The sequence below is a fragment of the Rhinolophus sinicus genome, chromosome 3, assembly GCF_057876585.1.
Source record: "Rhinolophus sinicus isolate RSI-liver-muscle chromosome 3, RSI-T2T, whole genome shotgun sequence".
NCBI classification, from domain to species: Eukaryota; Metazoa; Chordata; class Mammalia; order Chiroptera; family Rhinolophidae; genus Rhinolophus; species Rhinolophus sinicus.
Window position 1 is genome coordinate 197,780,972 of NC_142503.1, and position 26,235 is coordinate 197,807,206.

The 26,235-nt window shown below is 49.5% G+C and overlaps 1 protein-coding gene across 5 annotated transcripts in view; it reads left to right on the forward strand.

Annotated features, from left to right (window-relative positions):
* The window catches only part of EVL (Enah/Vasp-like), a 141,310-nt gene that overhangs the window by 67,282 nt on the left and 47,793 nt on the right, over nucleotides 1–26,235 (forward strand). For 4 of the 5 annotated variants that reach the window (XM_019751597.3, XM_074326938.2, XM_019751595.3 and 1 more), the window contains exons 2-3: nucleotides 14,648–14,816; nucleotides 19,775–19,952. In XM_019751597.3, coding sequence (XP_019607156.2) covers nucleotides 14,648–14,816; nucleotides 19,775–19,952 — 347 coding nt within the window. Of the gene's footprint in view, nucleotides 1–908; nucleotides 1,067–14,647; nucleotides 14,817–19,774; nucleotides 19,953–26,235 lie in introns of those variants that run through there. The other variant, XM_019751596.3, reaches the window with a different exon arrangement.

Genomic DNA, 26,235 nt, shown 5'->3' on the forward strand with positions numbered 1-26,235 from the left:
GCTGAAAGGGAAATGTGTATCTTTGAAAGCCTTTTAAAATATATTTTCAACACTCACAGTGCTTTCATCTCTCCATTCAGAACTGGTCTTTCTTTTGTACTGTACTGTGTACAGCTGTTTTTCACTGTGCCAGTAACAACATTTTAATGCATCTGTGTGATAGCATCAGTCTCTTCCTTTCTAAAATGCACATAGAAGCCCTTTGAGGACAAATACTGTCTTTGTGTTTGTCTCTAGTTTCTAGCGCAATGCGTGACCCTGTGGGTTCTCAGAAAATTTTGAATGGAAGATGGGGAATGGATCTTACCTCCATGAGGACCCTGTGGGAAAAACCAAAATAGGGACCATTAGCCCCATTTTACACTTGAGGACATTGAAGCTCCAGGTTTACTTAATGAACAAGTGACAAAGCCAGGTTTCCAGTACTTCTCAAACATTTCCCTTTCGGGCTCTGAGTTGCTGACTGAAATATCACCACTAGAGAGAAGTGTCTCCCCAACAAAAGTGCAAAATGTTTCCCAGCGTAAAGCAGTAAGTAAAACACTAAACATCATCATCTAATTCCCTGGAGGATGAGCGAGCACAGCTCCAAGTTGTCGGGCTTTTCATAAAGGCCCTTCGGGAGCCACGTGCTCTGCCCCTCCACTTCCTGTCACAGATGGACAGCTGGGCCTGGACCTTTCACATGGCTGTGACTGAGACAGGGCTGTGGAGTTAGCAGTGGGAGCAGCACGCAGCCTGGTCCCCACCTCAGCTCCGCAGCCTCTGCCGTCGCAGGAAGCCCTGGGGGTTGGGGTGCAGCGGCTCCACCGCCCACACTGGTGGTCTCTGCGCCGGGAGCTTCTTGTTTCTCCATTTTCTGTCTCAGTTTCAGTTTCTAACTGGGGTTTGGTTCCCCTGTCTCTGCTTCAGCTTCCTTTTCCTGTTTGGTTTTAAGTGAGTCTGAAAATCAAATTGCTGCCAGCCTGCCGGGGGTCTGTGGTCCTGTCATCAGCGTAGCCTGTGGGAGCACAGGGCTCACCTCCTCCGGGTTCCCTGTGCTGAGCCTTTCAGCCATGGCCAGCGTGTGAGTACGGGGACCAAAGTGGGGACAGAGGGATGGCAAGAGGAAAGCTAGAATCATAATGGTGTAGAGCTGAAGGGACCCCAGGAATCCCAGATCCCCTTGTTAGACGATGGGGAGGACGAGGGCCACGGTCACACAACGAGGTGTGACAGCGCCGGCTCACTTTCCATCTGCTGCTCTGTCCATCACACACGCCTGTGTGTCTTCATGTCTGTGATTTTTAATGGCGTCTGTGTCGATCGCACTCAGAGGTTGAGCAGCTGCCTCGGATTGTGGAGGGGGCTGATCTGTCAAAGGGGTTGTGCTTCGGCTCAGGTGCTGTGGGTGGGTCCTGGCTCTTCTCTCCAGAATGGCCTGGAAACACTCAGGTTGTTTTCTCTGTATACTGAGCAAAGAGGGAAGAACGGAGGTCCCTTTTACAATAGAAAGTTCACAGACGGTAACAGTGTCCTGACCTCAGCTGGGCTGACTTGAGCCCATGGCTCCCAGGGGCTGGCGCTGCGTCACGCGTCTGCATTCTGCGCGTCTAGCCGTGCGTGGCCTTTCTAAAGGTGAGGCGACAGTTGACACGACTTGCCCCTGCCTTATGGCTCCATGCAAGATGGCACGTGGTAGGACGGAGTTTGGTCCCCTGGGATTTGGGGCTGGCTTGATTAACTCATTACAGCTTTGGGTCTTAGCATAAAATTACAGTCCCGCACCTTAAAAAGGACTCTGCAGTTTCCAGAGTGCTGTTTTACTGGTTTTCTTACTTGATTCTTTTAACCTTATTGGGTGGAGGAGGAAGGTATTATCGCTCTGGTTTCGTGGGTGAGGCAGCCCAGCCTGTGAAAAGCTGTGCACTTGCTCAAGGTCACGTGGCTGGTTGAGGAAGGACTGGAACTGGAACCAACCAGCACGACCTCGTCCAGTATTTTCTCCAGGACACTGCACAGGCTCTTCTAGAAGCATTGCAGTGAGTTACTAAAATTGACATTACAGATTAGCTCCTCCCCAGTAACACCAAATCATTCGGAGAGCTTCTTGAAGCTTCTCTGCCTTCTTCTGTCCCAAAGACTCCCGTGTGCCTCCATGACCATTACCGTTGTGATTCTAGGTCCTTCTCGTGAGAGTGTGCTGTGTTGCTCTGGTGTCCTGGGCAGATGGTGGTTGAGAACTGGTGTAGTCCAGCGACTTCGCTCAGGCAGCTGAACCCATAAAGGAGAAAAGTAACAACATTACCCTTTTTTGAGTGTTACATGCCATTGTGCTAATTATTTTGCATACGCTGTATTTCATTCTCATCCTCCGAGGTGTTATTTTGTTATTCCCATTTTATAGGTAAAAAAACAAAGGTCAGCAAAGTTAGGTTACCCATTCCAGGTTACACTGGCATCATTTGACAGAGTTGGGATTTGGAGCCATGTCTCTTGTGCTTTCAGAAGCGAGGCTTAGCTATAGCTTCTTGCAGGAACTTGCTCAAAATTGTAGTGTCAAGGTTAGAATCAAGGCCTCCAAATCCCTGTTATCCTTTGCAGTCTCTGATTTCACCTCGATGCCACGAGAGACAGAGGCCTTCTGTGCCCTCCTGGAACACCCCATGCTTGTCTGTGTCCACTGCCTGCTCCTTCACCGTCCCCCTCCCTGCCCAGAGCCGCCCACGGGCAGCACGCTGTCACTCATTTCTGACTGTCCCTCTGCCTAGTAAATGGGATGCACTTACTCAGGTGTTTGTGGAAATGAGCCAAATCACCATGCTGATAATCAGGGATGCTGGCTGGGGCTCAGCCAGGTCTCGTTCCCAGCCTCTTTGACCCAGCCAGCGCTCTACAGCTGTCCCCAAGGCTGTGTTAAAACCCATTCCACTTCCACAAGTGGTCAAAGTCGCAGACTCTGGGGACAAAGGCATATATTGGAATTTGTAAATTTTTGAGGTTAAAGTAGCCCTAATAACCTATTAGATGGCTCCCTAAGGAAAGGGCTATGTTGGGGGCCTTGAAAGAAAATGTGGGACAGGTTCAATCTAAGAATATTAGACTCTCCCAGAAGTTGGTGGAGTGTTTTTCCCAGACTTCACTGTGCTTCCCAGAGAAGTAGAGACCAGCCATCTGGGACCGTGGCGTTAGAGTGGGAAGAAGGGGAGACCAGCCGTCTGGGACCGTGGCTTTAGAGTGGGAAGAAGGGGAGACCAGCCGTCTGGGACGGTGGCATTAGAGTGCGGAGAAGTGGAGACCAGCCATCTGGGACAGTGGCATTAGAGTGGGGAGAAGCAAACATCTTGATTGCACGTGATGTGGCAGCCAGTTTGGATGGAAGATGTCTGCGTTTAGCACTGAATTCATTCTTCATATACCCAAAGCCTTTCTGTAATTCTAATACTCACAGAAATGGGGCTTAAACGTCACCATTTGAGTTTCTCACAGGCATGAAATATTTCAGAGCAAACATTTTAAGTTTAGAGCATAATATAAACCTGTCTCAAGCCTGTTCCCCTTACGAGAAAAAGCAATGCACCGTATAGGTGATTGCTAGCTGCCGAGGGGGAAATGTCCCTTTCCGTTGGAAAGATCTGGCAGTCACTCCCTTAATCATCTTGCCTCGCACAGAGAGGGCAGCTAACATGAGGTGCCGCCTGATGTGATGTGATAGCATAAGTACCACTGTCACCTGTGTCACATTCTTTCTGTTTACCCTGAATTTCATCACAAGAGACAATCCAGAATGGGTACAGCCTACAAGACAATTAGCATGAGCTCTTCACACAGAGAAATCAATATCAATGACAAACCAAAAAAAATGGCTTAACATTCTAGCCTAAAGGAGAGTAAGTAGATACCCAAATGTAATGCGTGAGTGGGTCCTGGATCCATAAAAATCAAAACATTGGGGGAAATTGGGTAAATTATTAATTTTCTTAGGTGTAACAATGGTGTTTAAATTACATACTAGAAAGTCCTTATTTTAAAGAATGTAGGCTAAAAACCTTAAGATTAAAGTATCATGATACCTGCAACTTACTTTCCAATTTCTGAAAAGAATGACATAAGAAGGGATAAATCACATGGTAGAAATGCTTCCCTGGGTGAAGCAGGAAAGTCCTATAACCACAGCGAGGAAGGTGTGTAGACTAGTCCCTCCCACACATTAGCCACGGGACACTGGGACACACTCCCCTCTCTAGGCCTGTTTCCTCCATCCCAACAAATGGCTTGTGAATACTCCTCAGCTCTGACCAGGCTGGGCTTCTGTCGCTTGAATTGGGACATGGTGATGACATCTGTGCTGTGGGCTTCCTTGTTCCCCTTGGATGAGCTTTGAGAATCCAGGGGAGACCCGGGTGATGGCTGAGGACGCTGTGCTCCCCTCCGGACCTTTGCTGGTGTCATTCACTCTGCCCGGAATGGTGCCCTCCCTCCCGGGCAGGATGAAACATGCGCTCTTCTTGCACTGTGGCACTTTGCACACACCTGGAAATTGTGCACGATTTCTGTATGCACGTGCATCTTCCACTGGAGGACAGAGTTTCTGCTAAGTCCTGGGCATGGGAATGTATTTGGTACGTGGTCAGTGCTCAGTCAATGCCTGCAGGAGGAGAGCTCGAGAAAGCAGGGTGGCCAGATCTCCGGTCAGTCGTGGTGCCTCCTGCCCCCAAAGAATCCTTGAAGCCTGAGACGTATGACACCTGGCAGAACTAGGCCAACTCAAAAGCAAGCATTTATGCAAACATACCTGTTGAACAATCACTAAGTCGCAGCTGCTGGGGCTACAGAGATGAACAATGTTTTTTAAAAAAACAAACCCAGAAAACCTGCCTCACAGGACGAGAGGAAATCAACAGACCTTTATTTAACACAGTGGGCAGGATAGTAAGTGGTATGTAGAGAGGGGAAGCAGCGTCTTTTTGGTGGGGGCAGGACGCACTCTGCCAGGAGGTGACAGCACAGTCCCTGGGTGAAGCAGGACTTAGAGGCCTGGCATGCAGATGCCCCAGCAGCGAGGCCGTGGACGGGCCTCAGCCCTGGGCACTCCACAAGGATAGGACGCCACAGGTCGCGTCCTGCCGGATGCCCGAGGCGACTCTCCAGGCCGTGGTGAGGAACCTGCCAGCTTGGTTTTCTTCTTAGACGTTTGCTGTTGTTTGAGCCAACATTTTCCTTGTTCAAGATGGTGGCTTGGGTGCTAACTGTGTTTAGCAAATGGCAGTCTATTGCCTCCGTCTTATTTGAGCTCCAACAAACTTAAAAGCTAGTCCAAGAAAGATCATTCCCTTCATTTTATACAGCTAGGCACTTCCTTCCCTTGAGGTCACTTGGCTTGCAAATGACAGACCCGGCCTGGGCAGAGCTGGGCTTTGGATCCAGGGCTCCCTTCTTTTCCCTACACCGTGTCCGTGAGTGACGCTGTTAATTAGACGTTCCTGGGCTGTGCTACCTGTGTACCTCTGGTCCCTGGCTGGCGCCAGCCAACCCGACTTTCTCTGACTTTCTCTGCCTCTCTCTGCCTCTGCCCACCTTGGGAAAGACAATGGACAGAGAACATGGGTCATCCAGAGAAGAACCAAGCGAGTTCTGTCACAAGAGCCAACGGAACTTTTAGAAAGGGGACTAAGAGAATGTGAATGAGGGCGACTGTCACCTCTGGTGACTAACAGGCCACTGGTGACCTCAGAGAGAGTGCCTGGAATGGAGTGGGTGAGAGGGCCCGAGCTCCGGGGCCTGGGACCTGACAGGCTGGGGCAGACCACAGAGGGGTGAGGCCCAAGAAGCCGGAAGGAGAGGCCTCCGGAGAAAGGAGGAAGAATCTGGGTCCTGGCAGTGGTGTCTCTCACGGCTGGGGTACTGGACAAGTCACTTAATGTCAAGTGGGGGTAAATGTAGTCAGTCCCTTGTAATGGTTCTTTTGAGCATCGCGTCACATCATGCAGGCTTGACATGCAAGGGCTCTGCTGAGCTGGCAGATGTGCTTAGAGGGAGACAGGAGTTGGGCAACGCCGAGGACCGTGGGTACTTTTTCCGACTGGCCCTGGCCTTGCTCCTCGGGAGGTAAATGTGAGCTCGCACCGAGCTGGAGCAGTCAGGTTTCCACAGCCTGCCTTCTGGGCGTCAGCTGCTCTGCTTCCAGATGATTCTCAGCCTACTTTTCAAGTTCACTTTTGTTGCTTGTATGTTGAAAGTAAACAAGTCAGGACTTCTGTGCCTCAAAGTCTGGCTCTGTTTCTACTTGGCTTTGGGGACATATATTTATAGCCACTTCTCCCTGACCTCCCAGCGTTCCCTCACCCACTTGTTAATTCTCTCAGCAGCGACTGAGCCCGCGCCTGTTAAGGTGGGAGTACGATGCCACACTGAGGAGGGCGTAGAGGGGATCTGATGGCTCAGACCTCGGCCTACCCTCAAGAGGCTCACAGTCTGGGGAAGAAGACAAGCTCTAAATAGCTCTCAGGAAGGCCTGAGAGTGATCAGAGGCACACGGGCCTTGGCGGGGGGCTGAGCGCAGACACACATGTTGGGCACACAGATGACACCAACTGGATACTGCGCATTTCATATAGAAAGATATGTACGTTTTATTAGCTTGTGTTACAGATGAGCACTTCTCCCACAGAACCCTGTATTTTTCCTACAATAGCACTTGCATGTACCCATTTTGAAATTGTTTTTCCTGCTAGATTATAACCTCGTTAAGAGCAGACACGTCACAGTCATTCCCGGAGCGCAGCAGAATACCTCCTCTTAATAGTTACTAAGTGAGTGGGAACGAACGAACAGATGTTTTCTGAAGGCAGTGCCCTGACCTGAGCTTTGAGAGACGGCGAGGTGCAAACCTGTGGTGTAGGGAGGAGAAGTCATCGTAGGCAGGAGAAACATGCTTTCTTCTTTCATTTCTTGAGTAATACCAGGTCATTTTGACTGGCCCACATGTCAGGAGGGTGCTTTTGCTGTCAGGCCGAGCCTTCCCACCAGCTGCTGGCTGGGCTGTGTCGACAGACAGCCCTTCGATCCTGATTTGCACCGGGCAGGGTAGGGGCAGTTTCCGGTCCAGGAAAGCAAGGCGGGTAGTTCCCTGGGGCCACTAAAGAGTCTGCCGTAAACAGGTGGGAAGGGAACTGTGGCCTGCAGGAAATGGTCCTTGCCCTGGTGGCACTGCGGCCCAGCAGAGGACCTAAAGTGGACCGGGGCTGCAGTGTCCTGTAGTAAGAGGTTTCAGGTGCTAAAGCAGAGGATGTGTAACAGGGCTCAGAAGACCAGGTCACTCACCTGAAGCGTCAAGCAGGGTTATCTAAAGGAGGTGATGTGTATCTTAAGTCCTTAGGGTGAGAAGGACTCACTGGCAAGCTAGACTGGAAAAGCATCCCAAGCAGAGGGAACAGCATGAGCTAAAGCAAAGAGACCATAGAAAGTAGGGTCTGTCAGGGGACCAAGCCTGTGTATTTCCAGCAGACCAAGCCTGGGGTTGGTGGGTCAGCTGTGAACACGTAGGCAAGGACCAGCATGCAAGGGCTGTGCCTGTGCCGGAGGTGGGGTTGTGTCCTGTGATAATGACTGTTCTTCCCATGCTATTGGATGCCAGCGACTGCTCCAAGCCTTTTCCTTCTCACCACAACGCCATGAAGAAGATAAGGAAAGATAAGGACCCATAAAAGGAAGATTAGATAGGACTAAGGAAACGAAGGAACAGAGAAGTTAAGTAATTTGTCTGAGGTCATATAACTAGTAAATAACAGCGCTCCCAATGAAAGAAACGGAACATTCAGATTTGCATTTTCTGAGGGCCTTTCTGGTGACTATGGTGAAAGATGAGAGTTGAACCCAAAGCAGGATGAATAGCCAGGAGCCTATTGTGAAGGTCTAGCGGGAAATGACAAGGGCTAGGACACGCGACAGGAGGGAAAAAGGAACAGTCCAGAAGATATGTAGGGAGTAGAACAGGTGACAGCACAGAGGGTGAGGCAGAAAGGTGTCTGCAATGGCGTTCGGGTTTCCGACTTGGGAGGTGGGGTAGGGAATGGTGAAAAGAATGCTTTCTGTTTCGCGCTTGTTGAGGTTTGAGGTCTCTGGGGTACACCAAACATCTGGTAGTTGGAAATAGGGTTCCATAGCTTAGAAGAAAGGTCAGGATATGTTGGTCATTACGTCAACTCCAGCCACAGGAGAAAGCGCCCATGAGAAGATTTCAAAGTTCTTCATGGACCATCTGCATGAGAATCAGCACGAATGTGTGTGAAAACCCTGAGACCCAGGCCCCACTTGAGGCTAACTGAAGCACAGTGTCCTAAAGAGGGGCCCCAGAGTTCGTACCTCAGTAAACACTTACCTGATTTTGAGAAACGTGGGCACAGAGTGAAAACTGAAGAAATTCTGAGTAGTTCATTCACATTGGGGAACACCGAGATCTGATTTAAGGTGGTTTTAAAATCTGTGGGAGCAAAGACCCACTGAGACCCACTGGGCAAAAACCCCCTTCAGAAAAAGCTTGTACACTCACCTTTCTTGGCAAATAATTTCAGGAGAGTCTTAGACTCTAAGCCTTTCTGTGGACCCTAACTTATTAACCCCTCGTGTAAGCAGTGTTAGAACAAAACTTGTGAAGGAGGCTGAAAAGGAATCACCAGGGAGGAAAATGGAGAGCCAGGGGAGTCTAAAGATTGGGAGTCAAGTAGGAGAGATTTTCAAAAGTGAGGATGTCATCAGCAGGATTTGAGTCCATGAGACAGCGAGTGATTTGAGAACCGAAAGCACCGACTGGAGTTGGGGAGTGGCAAGTCAGCGGCCTGGTCTGGAGTCGTCTAAGTGTACGTGTACTGAGGACAGAAGCCAGGTTCCCGTGGGGGCTTGGAGAGTGACCGAGTGGAGAGGAAGTGGAGGAAGCAGTAGGCAGGCAGCTGGTGGAAAGGAAAGGACAGCTGCAGCAGGGAGTGGGTGCCAGCTCCTAGCACCTCACATCAGCCCAACTCACGTTCGGTGGGTGATGAGTAGATGTTTAACCGGGTGGTCGTTATTGTGGTGAGAGAGGAGTTCCCCGTAGGGTGGCACTCTCCCTGGTGTGCCCGGGGCTAACCACTGAGTGTCCTACCTCCCGGGAACCCCCTCGGTCCCAGGCAAACCCAGGTTCCAGTCCTGCTGGGGAGACAAAATCAGACAGAGTGCTGGGTTATTCCATCTCACGGGAGCCACCAGGTCAGGGCATCGGGCTGAGCGGGAGCACTGTGCCTGCGCTGGGGGGAGAGAAAGGTGTTGATTCTCGGCTTTCCAGTACGAGACCCAGCAACAGAGAACGTGGCTGGCCGTCCAGAGGAGCCCCAGAGGGCAGCCCGCATTTCCCAGCGCGGCCGGCCTGCCTCCCCAGGCCTGCGCCCGGCAGAGCTGACATGCGCCTTCAGAGGCAGCAGCCGGCCTAGGCCGTAGCCTCACTGCACAGTAGGATAAACCACCCTCAGAGCTGCGGTTTCCTGACTCGCAATCCCAGGCCGTGGCGAGACAGAAGGCTGATGGTGATCTGTCCCAGATGCCTTTATTTGGCAGCTGCTCTATCTGAGAATAAATGGAGTGGGATGGAAGGTGGAATGTTTCCATGGGCACACAATCGTCAACACATTTATTCACAGTTAGAGAGTCATTTCTTCAACAAGCAATTATTAGTGTCTGTAACATAAACGGGACTGGGTTTACTGAGGGGAAAGCAACAGAACCCTGCCTTCCAGGAGCTCACCGTCTCGTGGGGCAGATCCTTAGGCAGATACTGAGAAGCAGGACAAATTCGTAAGTGCTGTGCCGAGAGGCTTCAGAAATGAACACAGGGCTGAGGGCCAGTCTCCTCGGTCACAGGCCTGAGTGCTGGGCTCTTTTCAAGCTCAACCCTGGACGTTCGTTTTCCAAAAGCCTCTTGTGGTTAGCCCCGTTCCCCTCGGTTCTCTGTTTGACTTTACATCCCTGACTTTCTGAACTCACACTCTGTCCTTCAAGTTTTTGTAGTAAATACCAGGAAAATCCCTCAGATATATTTGTAGGGTGCAAAGGGCTTCCAAGTTGACCATGCACAGGAAAGAGTGTGGCTGGGTGGCATGTCTGTGTGAGCCTGTGGGAAACTCAGAAACTCATCTGGGTCATGTCGGGAGTGGGAGAGCGAGAGTCCAGCAGCTGGTGGGGCACAGAGCCTGCGCCTTCCAGAAGGTTAGACAGCCAGAGACTCAGACGGACTTCCGACAGGCGAGGAAACTGCTTGGAGCAGCCTGTTAGGTCCCGTGGTGGGGGTGGGAGTGGGGGTGAAAGTCAATCAACCTGGTGCGTAGAACAAACCAAACAGTGTATTTTGACTGATTTTCCCCACAGATCAGCTAGTTGTTTTGACCATATAAATGCAGCATGTCAGAAATGAAGCCCTCGTGAGAATCCACCTCGGGCCTGTGGGGAGGAAGCGGAAATAGACGCTTTTAATTTAGTAAAGGGAGTTTTGTATGTTTGTGTTTAAAAAAATAGTTCAGTCATTCAGTCATTCAATAAATAACCTTTTTATATTTGTTCATCAAACTTACTTTCCTCAAATGATACATGATTTAGACAAATGAAGTTTACGAAGCCTTTGAACCCACGTGTAGTACACTTTGTCATCCAGTGAAGATGCTGAGAAGGGGATTGAATGTATGCAGCTGAGAGGCAATGTCAAAGCTGGATAACAATCGAGATTTCATTAAAACAAAACAAAATCCCAAAGGGACAATAAGCAAGACCAATCTTAAGTAGAATAAAAGGGTATTTTCTTGCGTTTAGGTTTTGTCAGTGGGAATAAAATAAGCAGAGACAAGCACTCTTCAAATGGGTTAAAGTTTGGGGTAGAGGAGGTGGTTAACCACAAGATCAGTTTGAACCTAGTGTTAAAAACAACAACAGAAAAAAGAACCTGTGGCTGTAATTACATTAAGAAAAATAATTACTGGTGTTCGGGCACCTACGAGGGCCAGCACAGCAGTGGGTGCTTTCCTTATGTCCTCTCCATCCAAACCCTGAAAGGCGTGTGAGGTGCCCAGGTACACCTCAGTTCTCCACCCAGCGCGGGGTGCTGCCTCCCCGCCTCTGCTGGCTGCTTGCCTCCCCCTAGAAGCCTATGTCCCCTTCCTGAATTCACCTGGGTGGAAAGCTCTTCATGGTTAAGCCCTCACAGCGTTTTCTTCAGAAAGTCCCCTGGCTCCCCAACCCCTGCAGGCCAAGTAACGTGTGTAATCATTTGTCTCATTTCCTGAGTGGCTGTGAGTTCACTGAGGGCAGTGACTGTCACATTCATCTCTGCATCACGAAATGTTTTTGACTCGCTGGCGTCTGCTTGTCAGACGACGATGAAATCATATCCAGTCGTAGAATCTGGGCACTAAGAAAATGTGACAAATCGGGACACACTAGAGGAGGGTGACAGTTGGCAAGGGGGGCTCATCGTGTGAATGACAGATAGAAGAAGCAAGATGTCCCTTCAGTTGTCCTGTGGACTGTCACTGGCTATCCAAGACACCTTTGTAACTCCGGAGGACACTGAGCGCAGTGTCACCCTGGCCTAACAACTAAAACCATTTCACAACAAAATGGGCAGCTTTGGAGAGTAGCAAGTTCCCTGTCACGGGTGGTTTTCTTTCAAAGGCTCAGCGTGCAGTTAGGACTGCCTAGAAGGCAGGTATATCGGACGTGAGAGTGGCTCAGGCCATCTCTAGGGTTCTTTTCAGCCCTGAGATTCTACACGGAGCATTGAAGAGGCCCTGGCCCTGTGCCAGGTTCTAGGGTACAGCGGAGAATGAGACGGGCATGGCCCTACCCTCGGGAACCTGCACTGTAGCAGGGCGGTCGCTTGGGGTCTTCCAGGAAGCAGACGCCAACCCTGGGTAGGGTAGAGTGCAGAGATGTATCCAGGCGTCAGTGAAGGGGCAGGAGCAGGCGGGAGCTTCTGTGGAAGGAGAGAGGGCAGGAAGGGCTGCGCAGGGGGCGAGCGTGTCCTCACAGCGCACAGGCTAGTGAGCCGGCCCCGAGCCCGCGTTTACCCTTGGAGGAGCCCGTGTTGGGCAGGAATGGCCTGCACTCGTAGTCCTGCCACACTGGGTCACCAGAGGAGAGGGGCCCGGAAAAGCATGTCCTCTGCAAATCAGTGGCCACCCAGAGAGGTGGCAGCTGGACCGTTGATTGGCTCTGCTCCCGTAACAGGCTCTCTTGGAGGTCTGAGGGGCACACCTCCAAGGCCGCCACACGGGGATTCTAGAAAGCATTTCCCAGTCACACAGTACCTTCCTGGATTTCTGCCCCAGAATCGTCTCGAGGGCTTCTGTGGCCACATGCAGGCAAGTGGTAGAGCTGGGATTTCAGCTCCGATCCTCTGACTTAGTAAGTCCATGTTGGGTAAATAACCCCAGGCTGCCTCTCAGGGTCCCTCCCAGCTCCTGGGACATTGTCTGGAGTGCACACCTGCCTGCCCATTTCACAGTTAGCAGCTGAGTGTATCCGCAGCAGGAAGTGACACAGCTTTGCCCGTAACTCGATTTCTGATCTGTTGATGTGGCCATAAATTAAACCAAGGTCTGTCTGATTCTGTGTACAGTGTCGTTTCTACCAGGCTTCATGAGGACAGGGCCCCCAAGACTCAGCTAGGGGAGGGCCAGCAACTCCTCCTAAGCATATTCTCTGAAAAGATGCCTGGTTTCCAGCTCCAAAACACAGAAAACAAAGCACAGTGCTGCTGGTATTTTATTTGTTTGTTTCCTTTTTGCTCCCTGAGGGTATAATATGGCTGTCTTCTAGGAAGACTCATGCCTATTTTCCCCATCACTGATTTCCCCTTAAATATTTGTTGAATGAGTGATACATTATGGGGAAAAAGATGCAGCACAATTGCACAAAAAACCTTACAATTCACTGCTGACACATCTGTCCACAGAGCCCTCTGCACAAGGATTGGACAGCCGATGTCAAGCGTACCCTAGACTCCTAAACCGCAGAGCAGAGCTGGGGGGCAGCAGCAAGTCCGAGGTCCGGTGTAGGCATTCAGAGTGGGTTTGAGACCCAGCACTGCACGTGAAGTCGCTGCTGGACAACCGTGAAATGTGCGTAGGGATTTGTGTGAAGTGACGTGCGGGGAATGCGTGGGAAGGCCGCGTGTGCACTGCCCACCAAGTTCTTGTTCAGGTGACAACAACCGGTACACTGGATCATCCGCCATCCGGGTCATCGGGCCCGAGGAAGCGCCGCCCCTGGACCACTAGCCACTGGCGACGTCAGCCAGGTTGAGGTTTCCATGTCACTAAAAACCACAGTAACCACTGAGGCTGAGGAAGTGGGTTCTTGTTCAAATACTTCGTTTCTGTGCCTTACATTTGGTAAAGTGACCATAATGTGACATTTCTTGATGGCTTGGTCTCATTGTTATGACTCTCCATTATTGTACACACTTTGGCTTCTACTAAATTAGCTGGGCCCAAATAGTTGGGCCTGAACTTTTTGTTTCTAATTCTTCGGTTGCGTTTATATGGCCTCCCTTTCCACATAATAACGACCATTCCCCACTGTTGTTGGTGTGCCTACCTTTCCCAGCCACATTGAACCTTTTTAATTTGGGGATTCTCGTGTGCTAAATAAAGACTGAAAAAGTAAATGTTTAAGACTGTGAGGCTTATATGTAAATGCAGACGCCCGTGGGCTCCAAGAGACGTCTTTTGAGGTCGTCTGTCTAACCTGGAACTCTCGGTTCCCTCAGAGCGATCCCTCTCCCTGCTGAGGATCCTTACGGACCGGAGGTTTTCCTAAAAACCTCTGGAAACAGCTTCCCTGTTCTCCCACTTCATTGGTTCTAGCTCTTGTGGCAAGAGTTGTAGTGCCTGATTTTAGTGATGACTGTTTTCTTTCTCCAGGGGTATCTTTTGTTCCTTCACTGGGTTTCTGTGTCTTCTGAACAGATGGAGTTGCTTGGTAAATGTCGTCAGCAAAGGAGGGTGCAGCCATCTGTTTATTTTGATTTATATCGCTCTGTTCTTTAGAAGACCACCTAAGCATTTTATTGTCTGCACAGCTTGTGTGATGCTGCCCTATCATAATATCATAAATTGAGCATTTTGTTGGATGTTGGGCAGAATATTATCTACGTCATGTGATCTAGAGTCAGAACTGGTTGACACTCCCAAATTTAATTACTGAATACCTGTGTGAATTTGTATAAATCTTTCCAAGTCTCTGAGCCACTCTTTTTATCTACAAAGTGGAGGTACTCGTGGCTACTTCAGAAGTTGTGAAACTCAGGTGCTTTAATGCATTGTCTTATTAAACACAGTGCCTAGAATATTATAGACAGTTGGCAAATAGTAATCCTAATTCCCTCCTCATTCAAGCGCCTTTTCTCCTGGAAAGAAAGCTGTGAGTCTTTTCCAAGCTGTCAGAAACTTTGGCATAGAGCCGCCTGTCCACTCCCCGTGATCCTTGGAGAATGGAATCTCATCACCTCACAGGGCAAGCCTTCACAGACAGTTGGAAACTGGCAATCAGAAAGTTTCTCTGCATCGAGCAGCCATTGGCCTGTTTCAGAAAAGGGCAAAGCCTTTTGCAGCTGACACTGACACTGACATTTTCTCTTGCTCTGCAGTGAACAGAGTATCTGCCAAGCCCGGGCTTCCGTGATGGTCTACGATGACACCAGTAAGAAATGGGTACCCATCAAACCTGGCCAGCAGGGGTTCAGCCGAATCAACATGTACCACAACACCGCGAGCAACACCTTCAGAGTCGTCGGAGTCAAGCTGCAGGACCAGCAGGTGAGTGCTGGTGACTGATTACCACAGACCTTCACTGCGCGTGCGCGCACACACAATGAAAAGAGGTCAGAAGAAAATAAGGTCAAGATTTGGAGTCAGAAGATCTGGCTTCCAGTTCTGACTCCATATTGTCACACTCCAAAACATGACACCTTGAGTAAACTATCTTTTCTGAATTTCAGTTTTCACATCTGTCTTATAGAGACAGGAATCTACGCCTCACCGTGCTATTGTCATATCAGAATAAAATAATAGATATGAAACAGCTTTGGAAAATATATTGTACAAATATGTTAGTTTTATTCTGTGCCTACGTATCCATAAGTAATACGGCAATGACGATTTTGGTTCATCACCCCCCTAAGCCTTACTAAGAATACCGAGATGATTTGAAGACTCGGGGATCATTTCTCTCCCTAATAGCACATTCTGGGCAAATCAGATAAGAGACTTTGTGAATGTACCTGGTCGGTACCTCTGGGAATACAAGGTAAGTCCACCTATGTCAGGAATAGCTGTGTACGCTTAACTAAGACCAAGTAGTCTGATGTGACATGGACCAAAATAGATGCGGAGAAAGGGGTTGTGCAGTCTAACCACATACTTTGCTTAGTACTTCGGTGCTCTCCCACCAGCTGTCTTCTTACATTGACAAGGACATGTTTGGCAGTGAAATGGACCGATCTGTAGTTTTAGCATTTGTGAAAAACTCTACCTAAATAGCATCTTCTGACATCCTTTGTTTGTCTAGCCTTGGCTAAATCGAGCAACAGGTTAGCTGCTATCCGCAAGAATCAACATAGTAGCAATTAGCAAAGAGAGAACAGAAACTTAAGACTCTATTTTAAGTAGGTTGCCTATTGAATGTGTGCCTGCTTTAGCCAAAATATCCCTATTACATTTCAGATTCTTATGCCCGAAGGGAACATCCCTCTTCAGCACCCCTGAGTAAAGGTCGTCTGTCTAACCTGGAGCTCTTGGTTCCTCAGAGGCGTCCCTTTCCCATACTGATCGGAAGGTTTTCCTAAAAACCTTCTGGAAACTGCTTCCCTGTTCTTCCACGTCATTGGTTCTAGCTCTGCCTTTTCCAGGCATGCTGCGCCATACGTGCAGGATATATAGCCCCCGTAGTCCCAAGTATGGTGACAACCAAACATCTCACACATTTCCATAGCCCCCGTGGGCAGGGGCTGGCAGTACCATCCTGGTATTTGCCCTCAACATAAGGTCCATTACCTAGTGCAGTTCCTGAGTCATCGCAGGTGTTCCCTCAGTGATTGATTTTATTATGCCCAGTTTTCTTCCATTTGTGCCTCTTGATTGTCCTCCGTGCACACGGAGGTAGCACAGTGTCCTGGGAAGGTCACGGGACTGGGGAACAGGGTTCCCGGAAACCAAAGTGCACCTTGTTCTCAAGCTCCTGCCTCACGTCCTCCGTCAGAGGAAACCACATGTTGGGGCTCGTTTGGGAGGAGGTCCTTTCCCTGCAGAGCGAGACTGGCAGCAGTTTCCAGTGAGCTCATGTATGCATTCAGAGATGTCTAACTTGGACATGTCCTGGCATCTGACAGACAAGTTCTGCTTGCAATTGCGTGCTGAGGACACAGGTCCCTAGCCTGTGGTTGAGACTGCTCCCCCGATGGATGGGGCTTGTTAGCTAGTAACGTGAAGGAGGCTTAGTTAACCAAGGCATTAGGAAAGTGGCAGGAAACCTGGCCCGCAGGAACTTTTGTACACCTCGAGAAAAGACTCATTTTCACAGGTCTGTTTCCCAGTCAGTATGCATTACCAGGTCAAATCTTTTAAGAGAGACAGAGATTCCTGGTTTTACAGCCAAATAGGGATATTTTACACGTTTCATCTCTTTGTGGCCTATAGAGCTCTTCTCATGGCTGTTACTTTCGTCTCCCGGTAACCCCGTGGGGATAATGGTACAAGCATTATCGTCAAATTGGAGTAGCTATAGTTATTTTTAATGCTTTTTTCCCCTTTAACCTTTGTGTTATAATTGTTTAATATCCTATTCTGAAGTATAGTTCTCAGAGTTCTTTCATTTTTTTTAACTCTTAGTTCCCTTCTTCCACTTGAATCGTTTCTAGATTTCTGTCTTTGAGCTCATTAGTTCTGCCTTCCATATGGACTGCTCGACGTCCAATGCTCGCTAATGCATTTTTCATCTCCTTTATTGAGTTCTTCGGGTCCAGAATTTCTACTTGGTTCTTTTTTATAGTTTCAGTCTGTCTAGTCAAGTACTCATTTTGTTCATTAATTTTATTCCTGAGCTCATTGAACTGCCTGTCTGAGTTTCCTTGTATGTCATTGAATTTCTTCATTACTGCAATCTAGAATTCTCTGTCATTTAAATCAGTCTTCCATGACTTTGAGATTGTTCATTTGAGATAGTGGATTACGTTCTTGTTTAAATACCATTTTGAGTTCAGCACTTCAGCAGGTTGATAGCTATATCTTCTGTTTTCCAGTAGAGGGCGCTATAAAGCAAGTTTGTGCTTCCTTCTATTTGTGCCTCAGGGTGGTGATAACCTGGTGTTGCTCTTGTCATGGAAATTGACTCTTGGGTGACCCGGTGGTAGGTGTCCCCGCTCTGTCAGAGTCACCTGGGTCCCGGCACCACCACCATGGTGGGGGGATGTGACAGGTGGTTCTTAAGCCTGCAGCACCGCGGCCTTGTTACTAATGGCCCTGTGGCCCCCAGCACCTCCAGTGCTGCCATTGGCTTCTGCAGCAGCGGTGGGGGAGGCAGCCAGCTTCTGGAGCACCGTCACTACTTGTGCCCCTCGTACCCTCCACTGGGTACGGTGTGGGGGCTGCACACCGACTCCACTACCACTGCCATGTTAGCTGGGGCCTCGGCAGCCACCAGACTGCACCCACACATCCCATCTCTGTCCTTCGCTATCCCACCCCTCCCTGCCTTCCAGTACACCCACCTTCAGATGTACTGATGCATGGATCTCGCAGGCGTTATAGACAACTCCTCCATGATGCTGATGCCAACTGGAAGTGTCAACTGATAGAACTTCTTCAAAAATGGTTTGACAGAACCTGTTGAAACTCAGTGCACAGCTGCCTCATAACCCGCTCCGGGTATATACCCAGGAGAAATGAGTGTATGTGTCCACTAAGAGACAGGTACGAAAATATGCATAAGAGTTTCGTTCATAATAGCAAACAATAGCTAGAAACTGCGCAAATGTCTTATTGACAGGAGAATGGATAAGTTATTTGTGATATATCAAAAAATGAAATGTTATGTAGCAATCAAAAAGAATTAAATATTTACAAGTGCAATAACATGGATGAATCTCGTAGGCATTATGAGAAACAAAAATACATACCCTATGCACCCTTTCCTATGTAGGTGAAGACCAGGCGAAAGTAACTGAGGAATAGTCAGAAACGTGGTCCTCTCTGGGAGGAGAGTTAGGAGAAGCGTGTGAAGTGAAGCTGCTCCACACCCCACAGTGGACTTGCAGGAATGTCCGTGTTCTGAGCAGAGCAAACACAGGAGTGGAACCATTAGGTAGACACAGTTGCAACTGGCTGCCCATAAGGTCTACCTGGCAGTTAATGAACACTGGATACCTCACAACAGACGGTCGAGTGTAATTGGTTTCCAGACATCCTTCCCTTTAAAATGTTTCCCTCTGGCTTGCTTTGTTACTATCCACTAAAGTGCAGCACCCAACACAGAAACACTTAGGCACAGATCCTTTGGTCTGGACTTACCAGGGGAGGAAGGAACAGCGTCTTACCCCCTCGCTCTGGTCACTGTGGGTGTGCCTGCTAATCTTAGGAGTGGTTTGAACCACAGGTCACTGTGCTTCTGCTCATGCATAGATGCCACAAAACCTCCAGCCCTTTTTCTGATGGCCTCCAGCTAACCCCAGAGGGAGAACCACCCCAGCACCCTAAGTATACATTCGCTCTTGCTGTCTTTCTCTCTCTCCAGTGTAGGACAACTCAAACCTGCCTTCCACCTGGCCAAGCCTGGGGAAAAGCTCTTCTGGGTAGTGCCCACGTTTGCTAGCCTCTGGCCTTGCTTACCTGATGACTAATAAGTTCTGTGACGTTAGGTCATGTGACTCCGACCAGCAGAGGGGTAGGGACTCAGAAAAATGGCTCCAGGCCTCCCACGCCTTCCCTGAGCCCTCCTTGCTGAATGTAGTCTTATAGAACTTTGAAATAATTCTCTGTTAAATGTGTAAAGAGCAAAGTTAGAGGTCAGGCGGGCCTGGTGTGGAATTCCCTGACTACCTGTAAGTGCCTGAGTGTCTGGATTCTGCCTTGGTCTTCTCTGCAGCTTTCCTGCTGGGCCTGGCATTCCTCCTGGCAGTCAGCTGATATATCTTGATTGATTAATAATGAAGATATTAATAATGCTGTGCATGTGTGTGGCACACTTTACCTTTTCCAGGTTGTCCTTTTAACTAATAACCCGTCTATGAAAGCATTCTAAGTACTGGGCTCAGGGAGGCATAGGAATTCAAAAAGACTCCTAGAAGTTTAGATAAGACATGCATGACACTGTGACATTTGAGTAACCCCATGAGGTCAGTAGAGCCAGGATTATTATCCCCATTTTCTAACTGGAGAAACTGAGCCCCAAAGAGGTACAGTGACCACCGTGGGTGACACAGCTGGGAGGCAGGGCCAGGACCAGGACACAAGGAACCTGACTTGCAGCTCAGGACTCTCATTTGAAGGTTTTGACCGTGCAGCATTATCTGTTAAATTAAATTCCTGGTTTTCAAATCCTCTCTGTTCTTAGATCATGTTGATAAGCTGGCTGGCCATGCTTTCCCCTTTTCGTGACCCCACCCCATCTCCCTGTCCTCTGGTAGCCCCAGGGGACACAATATCCTTGCCCCACAGCCGCGCCCTCCAGCTCACTTACCCTTTATTTATTTACACGTGTTTCTCTCTCTTTTCCCCTCCAGGTTGTGATCAATTATTCAATCGTGAAAGGGCTGAAGTACAATCAGGCAACACCAACCTTCCACCAGTGGCGAGACGCCCGCCAGGTCTACGGCTTAAACTTCGCGAGTAAGGAAGAGGCGACCACCTTCTGCAATGCCATGCTGTTTGCCCTTAACGTCATGAATGCCCAGGAAGGAGGTAAGTAGGGCCCTGCCTGGGCTGGTGCCAAGCTCCCCGTCGTCCTACCCGCGCCTCCCACAGCTCTGTCTCTCGGTGCGTCCTTGCCCCGCCACCATGTTGAGCTGACGTTCCGTGGATTCCCACAGAAACTGCAGCCTGACTCTAGGTTTAAAGGGAGATTAACAGTTTGAAAGAGGAGAGAATGACGTTCACATCTTTTGCCATTTGTGAGCTACAGAAGCGACCTGTCCAGGTTTGTTTACACTGGGCATCCTACTTCTAGAATCTGCGTTTCGCAGAGCTGAAAGGGAGCAAACAACAGTTTATTCTAGAATTCAGTTATTCATATGATTAACAAACGTTTGCTAAATACTTGCTGAGTATAAGAAACTGGCAGGCAGCATAGATTAGAAATGAATACATGAGTCCTTCCGCTCAAGGCACTTAGTATTTCAGAGCAGATAAGTTCATAACCTGCCACTTGTAAGTACTGTGATAAGTGCCCCAATAAGGTGTGAGCAGGAGACTCTGGGAACACAGAAAGGGAAATGGGGCGGCCAAGGGAGGCTTCGATGGGGTGGTGACATTTGAAGGGTGAGGAGTTCACAAGGCAGAGGTGGAAGTGGGCCTCCCTGGCACGTACAAGGCCCACGGGCATGAGAGCTCGGCGTGTGCTGGAAAGAGTTCACTGCAGCGTTTCTGGGCCCAGGGTGCACATAGGAGACAGGTTGGGAATGAAACCGGAAGGTGGTGGGGACTGCACAGTGAAAGACCCCTGAGGCCTGGAAGACTGGGAGGGCTTGATACCTGGCGTAGTCCGTGAGCCGGTGCTGGCCAGTTTCTCAGCAGGGCAGTTAAAGCAAAGAAGCAAAAATACGTGTGGTTTGTTATGGAAATTTGCAGTGTTGGCTTCAGAGGGAGGACAAGGCTTTCCAGCACATGGGTGTCTTGATGACCCCGGATGTGACCCTGCGCTTGGCTGGAGCTCCTACCTGGTGGAGCCCGCTGGTTGAGAACAGGCTTCGGGACCTGCTGCTGGGCCTGAGTCCTGACTCTTCCACGTTCTGGCTGAGGAACCCTTACACAAGTTACTGCATTTGCTGTGCTTCAGTTTCCTCATCTATAAAACGGGGGCGATACAGGTCTATTTTTACATTTAAACGCGCTAGAAAGAAAGATGTTTAGCAGACTGCCTGGTACATATCAGTCACCCAGTGTTAGTATTGTGGGTATTAATTTCTGTCATTGCTGCTGCTGCAGCCAGCGTTGGGTGGGAAGCGGGGAGACGTGGAGGGAGGTGGCTTTTAAACGTTCACTGGCCTGGTATACTGCAGCTCTGGGACCCAATTTAAAGCCTGGGGGATTTTTTTTTAGTAAATAAAGAACATGGTTTGAGCATGCTTCCCATAAGTCGTGCACAGAACACTTGCCATGCACTTTCCACCGTGAAATGGCTCCAAGATGTGTGGATTTTAGGCTGTGAACTTGGGATGTGTGGTAGAGAGGCCGCTCACCCACAGCCGTGTGGAGCGACCAACACCAGCCTGAAACAGTGTAGGCACCAAATAAATGTTTATTAAACTGTCTTTTTCCACCCAAGAGCCTTGAGCTTCGCAGTAAAGCGAGCTGAGTTTATAGTTCTGATCTGAACCGCCCCAGGATGTGAGAGCATTAAGCTTCACTTTATCTCTGCACAGGGATAATTGAGGGGCAAGAAAAGGTTTTAGTTGAATCAGGCAGCTAACTTTTTCAAAGCAACCACTTAAATGAAAGCTACTAGTTACTTTATTAGGTTGGTGCAAAAGTAATTGCAGTTTTGAACCTTGAATTTTAAATCATTATAACTCGACTCAAACATATCTTTATTAATCAAAATAGGAACCATTACAATCAACACATTTATGCCAAGAAATGAGTATGTTTATTCCTGTAGAATAAAAATCCATGCTTCGGGATTTGACGAACTCTTGGAAAGCATTTTCTACATCCTGCTGGTTGTGGAAGCATTTTCCCTGCAAAAAGTTGTCGAGATGCTTGAAGAAGTGGTAGTCAGTTGGCGAGAGGTCAGGTGACTATGGCAGATGAGGCAAAACTTTGCAGCCCAATTTGTTCAACATGTTTTCCCCTTTTTTATTTTTTTTAAGGGAACAGGACTTTATTAGGGAACAGTGTGTACTTCCAGGACTTTTTCCAAGTCCAGGACTTTTTGTTATCCTTTCAATCTTAGTTGTGGAGGGCGCAGTTCAGCTCCAGGTCCAGTTGCCATTGTTAGTTGCAGGGGGTGCAGCCCACCATTCCTTGTGGGAGTCCAGGAGTCGAACCGGCAACCTTGTGGTTGAGAGCCCACTGGCCCATGTGGGAATCGAACCGCCAGCCTTCGGAGTTAGGAGCATGGAACTCTAACCACCTGAGCCACTGGGCCGGCCCCTTGTTCAACTTTTAAAGCATTGGTTGTGCAATGTGCACTCGGGCCTTATCGTGGAGAAGAATTGGGCCCTTTCTGTTGACCAATGCCGGCTGCAGGCGTTGCAGTTTTTGGTGCATCTCATTGATTTGCTGAGCATACTTCTCAGATGTAATGGTTTCGCTGGGATTCAGAAAGCTGTAGTGGATCAGACCAACAGCAGACCACCAAACAGTGACCATGACCTTTCTTTGGTGCAAGTTTGGCTTTGAGAAGCACTTTGGAGCTTCTTCTCAGTTCCTCCACTGAGCTGGTCGTCACCGGTTGTTGTATAAAATCCACTTTTCGTCACATGTCACAATCCGATCGAGAAATAGTTTGTTGTTATTGTGTAGAATTAGAGAAGATGACACTTCAAAACGGCGATTTTTTTTATTTTCGGTCAGCTCATGAGGCACCCATTTATCGAGCTTTTTCACCTTTCCAATTTGCTTCAAATGCAAACACCCATAGAATGGCCGACGTTGAGTTCTCCGGCAACTGCTCGTGTAGTTGTAAGGGGATCAGCTTCGATGATGGCTCTCAGTTGGTCGTTGTCAACTTCGGCCACTGCTCTCCTCATCTTCAAGGCTCTCGTCTTCTTGGCAAAACTTCTTGAACCACCACTGCACTGCACATTCCTTAGCATTTCCTGGGCCAAATGCGTTGTTAGCGTTGTGAGTTGTCTCCGCTGCTTTATGACCCATTTTGAACTCGAATAAGAAAATCGTTCAAATCTGCTTTTTGTCTAACATCATTTCCATTGTCTAAAATAAATGTGAAATAAACAGCACATAATAAGTCATTAGCAAAAAAACATTAAGCAAGAAATGTGCATTAAAATGATGTGTAACATAATCACATTTAAGAATGTATTCCAGTATCAAATGGCAAATTTCAACAATGCCAAAACCACAATTACTTTTGTACCAACCTAATAAATTCTCCATAGAATCGCAAGGAGATCAGTTAATCCACCTCATTTTCACATAAGAAACCTGTGACCCATTCTGAGGAAATAGCTTATCCTCAGTGTCAGGTAGTCACTCAGAGTGAGTGTAGGTCTTTGTGGGTGTCAGCAGCTAGTTTGGGGGGTGTGGTCACAGTGTGCGAGTGGCCTGATTTGAAACTCTCAGAAGTCGCAGTTGCCCCGTCAGGGTTTGTTGGCCGTGTCCTGACCTGCTTCTGTGGGTGTGACCTTCGGTGGAGGGGAGACTCTGGGCCCATGGAGAATTACACTTTTTCGTCACCTGAGGCGCCACTCCGAGCACAGATCCAGAGATGTGCCTCTGGAGGGGCTTCTACACATGTGAAAGCCAGGACCCTGCGTCCTGATGGAAACCATATCCCTCCCACCCCTCCCCTGGACAACCAGGGTGTCAGCATCTGTGACAACGGCAATTTTGCCTGTGTTTGAACTTCACTGTGTGTGCACTTCATACAGTATGTGCTTTTGTACATGATCTCTTTCCCTCAACATTATGTTTGCGGGATTCATCCAAAGTCGGTGTCTCCGTCATTGGCTCCTTGTCACGGCAGTTGCAACTCCGACTGTGCTTCAGCCGTGAGCCCTGGTGCCAGGTCAGGCAGCGTCTCCACCGTCTGCTCAGCCCATTGGCTCCACACAAGGCCCCTTGCTGCCAGCTAATTGTGACGTTTTCTACGAAATCCCCTCTGTGTCAGAAAATTCCATCCTCCCTCTTTTGGGGGGAGGCAGTTTGCTATAGTGAAAAAGGCATTTGTTTGGGGGCAGCTAGATCTTTATTATATTAGGTCTTTGCTCTGCCATCTGTGGCCTTGGGCTAATAAACCCTGCTTCCTACGGTTGTTATGAACTTGAAATTTGAAATGTTTATAAAGCACTTGGCGTGTGGTGCCTGATATGTGATAAGAGCACGAATAATACTGGTTCTTCCCCTTTTGGTCTTGTTACATGTCATTATCTGTAAGCTTCAGTGCCCCTAGTAAGCCATTAGAGAGAAAATGGGCTCATAAGCCCCACTTACAAAGGTGTGGAGAGGATTCAAGGGCCCCGTATAGTACGCGGCACCGCGTACATCTCGCCCTCAACTTCCTCTCCCTCTCGTTCTGCGGTGGCATCTGGGGCTCGCGCCTTCCAGTCCTGGGCTGTTCTAAGCAGGTTGGGTCTTGCTGAGCAGTGCCTGCTTCTCCCTCCTCGTGTGTGAAAACACACCTGTGTGGCCTCCTCTGGGGTCTTCCAAGCCTGCCAGACACGAGATACTTAGATAGAAACCTGAAAGCAACTGTGAGACCATCCCAGCTGCTGAGGACACCGGTGAACAGCCTTCACTGCCCCTTCTGCCTGAGGCCCGCCGCAGCCCTGCAGACGAGTCCCCAGATAATGTCGTTAGGTTAGGAAGCCATGGCTCAGAGAGGGGCGTGACTTCCCTGTAATGCCACCGCCAAGAGAATTAGCAGAAATTCAAACTCAGACTTCACTCATTCATGCAGGCGCCCAGTCTGCGTGCTAACACGAGGCAGAGGCCACGCTTTGTGTCTGTCTGTGCCCCTTCCTACCGCTCAGCCTAGTGAAGCCACTGTCGAGCCAAGATTCTTAATACTTTAGAGAGAGAATTAGAGAGAAAATGGTCACAACAGAGTAATACTTTGTCTGCCTACGTTCTACTAGGAAGAGACAGGCATTTGACCAATGAAAGATCTGGTTTTCTGACATTGTTCGTTGGTGCCCACAAAATCTGCCTTCTCACAGCAGTGAGGGTGGGATGTTCATTCTTCAATTTCAGACCCAACCTAGGGAACCTAACGCCAATTTAGGTGATAGATAGATAGATAGATAGATAGATAGATAGATAGATAGATAGATTTTTATTTTTTTTTAATCGTCATGGAGGTTGTCGTCTTCAGGTCCCTGGTGGAGAGCAGGAGTGCAGAGCTGGCTTAGGGTTCTCTTGGGACCCAAAAGGCTCTGGGTTCAGAGATTATCTCAGTGGACAGGGAAAATCAAACACGGGGTTATTGGGGTTTTTTTCTGTAGAAATTGACATCTGAGGTTGTTTTGGGGGCAAGGAGGTGCTATGCGGTTCTTAATAACGGGTTGTCTTCTGAACAAAGGAGAAGGAAGGCTAACTCCACAAAGCCCCCTTGGGTGGAGCTGGGTCCCAGCTCCCTGGGGCAGCACCTCCCTGAGGTCGCACCTCCCTGAGGCCACAGCTCCCTGAGGTCGCACCTCCCTGAGGCCACAGCTCCCTGAGGCCACAGCTCCCTGAGGTCGCACCTCCCTGAGGCCGTACCTCCCTGAGGCCGCAGCTCCCTGAGGTCGCACCTCCCTGAGGCCGCAGCTCCCTGGGGCAGCAGCTCCCTGAGGCCACACCTCCCTGAGGCCGCAGCTCCCTGAGGCCACACCTCCCTGAGGCCACACCTCCCTGAGGCCGCAGCTCCCTGAGGCCGCAGCTCCCTGGGGCAGCACCTCCCTGAGGCCACAGCTCCCTGAGGCCGCAGCTCCCTGAGGCCGCAGCTCCCTGGGGCAGCACCTCCCTGAGGCCACAGCTCCCTGAGGCCGCAGCTCCCTGAGGCCGCAGCTCCCTGGGGCAGCACCTCCCTGAGGCCGCAGCTCCCTGAGGCCGCAGCTCCCTGGGGCCGCAGCTCCCTGGGGCAGCACCTCCCTGAGGCCACAGCTCCCTGAGGCCGCAGCTCCCTGAGGCCGCAGCTCCCTGGGGCAGCACCTCCCTGAGGCCGCAGCTCCCTGGGGCAGCACCTCCCTGAGGCCACAGCTCCCTGAGGTCGCAGCTCCCTGGGGCAGCACCTCCCTGAGGCCATAGCTCCCTGAGGTCGCACCTCCCTGAGGCCGCACCTCCCTGGGGCAGCACCTCCCTGAGG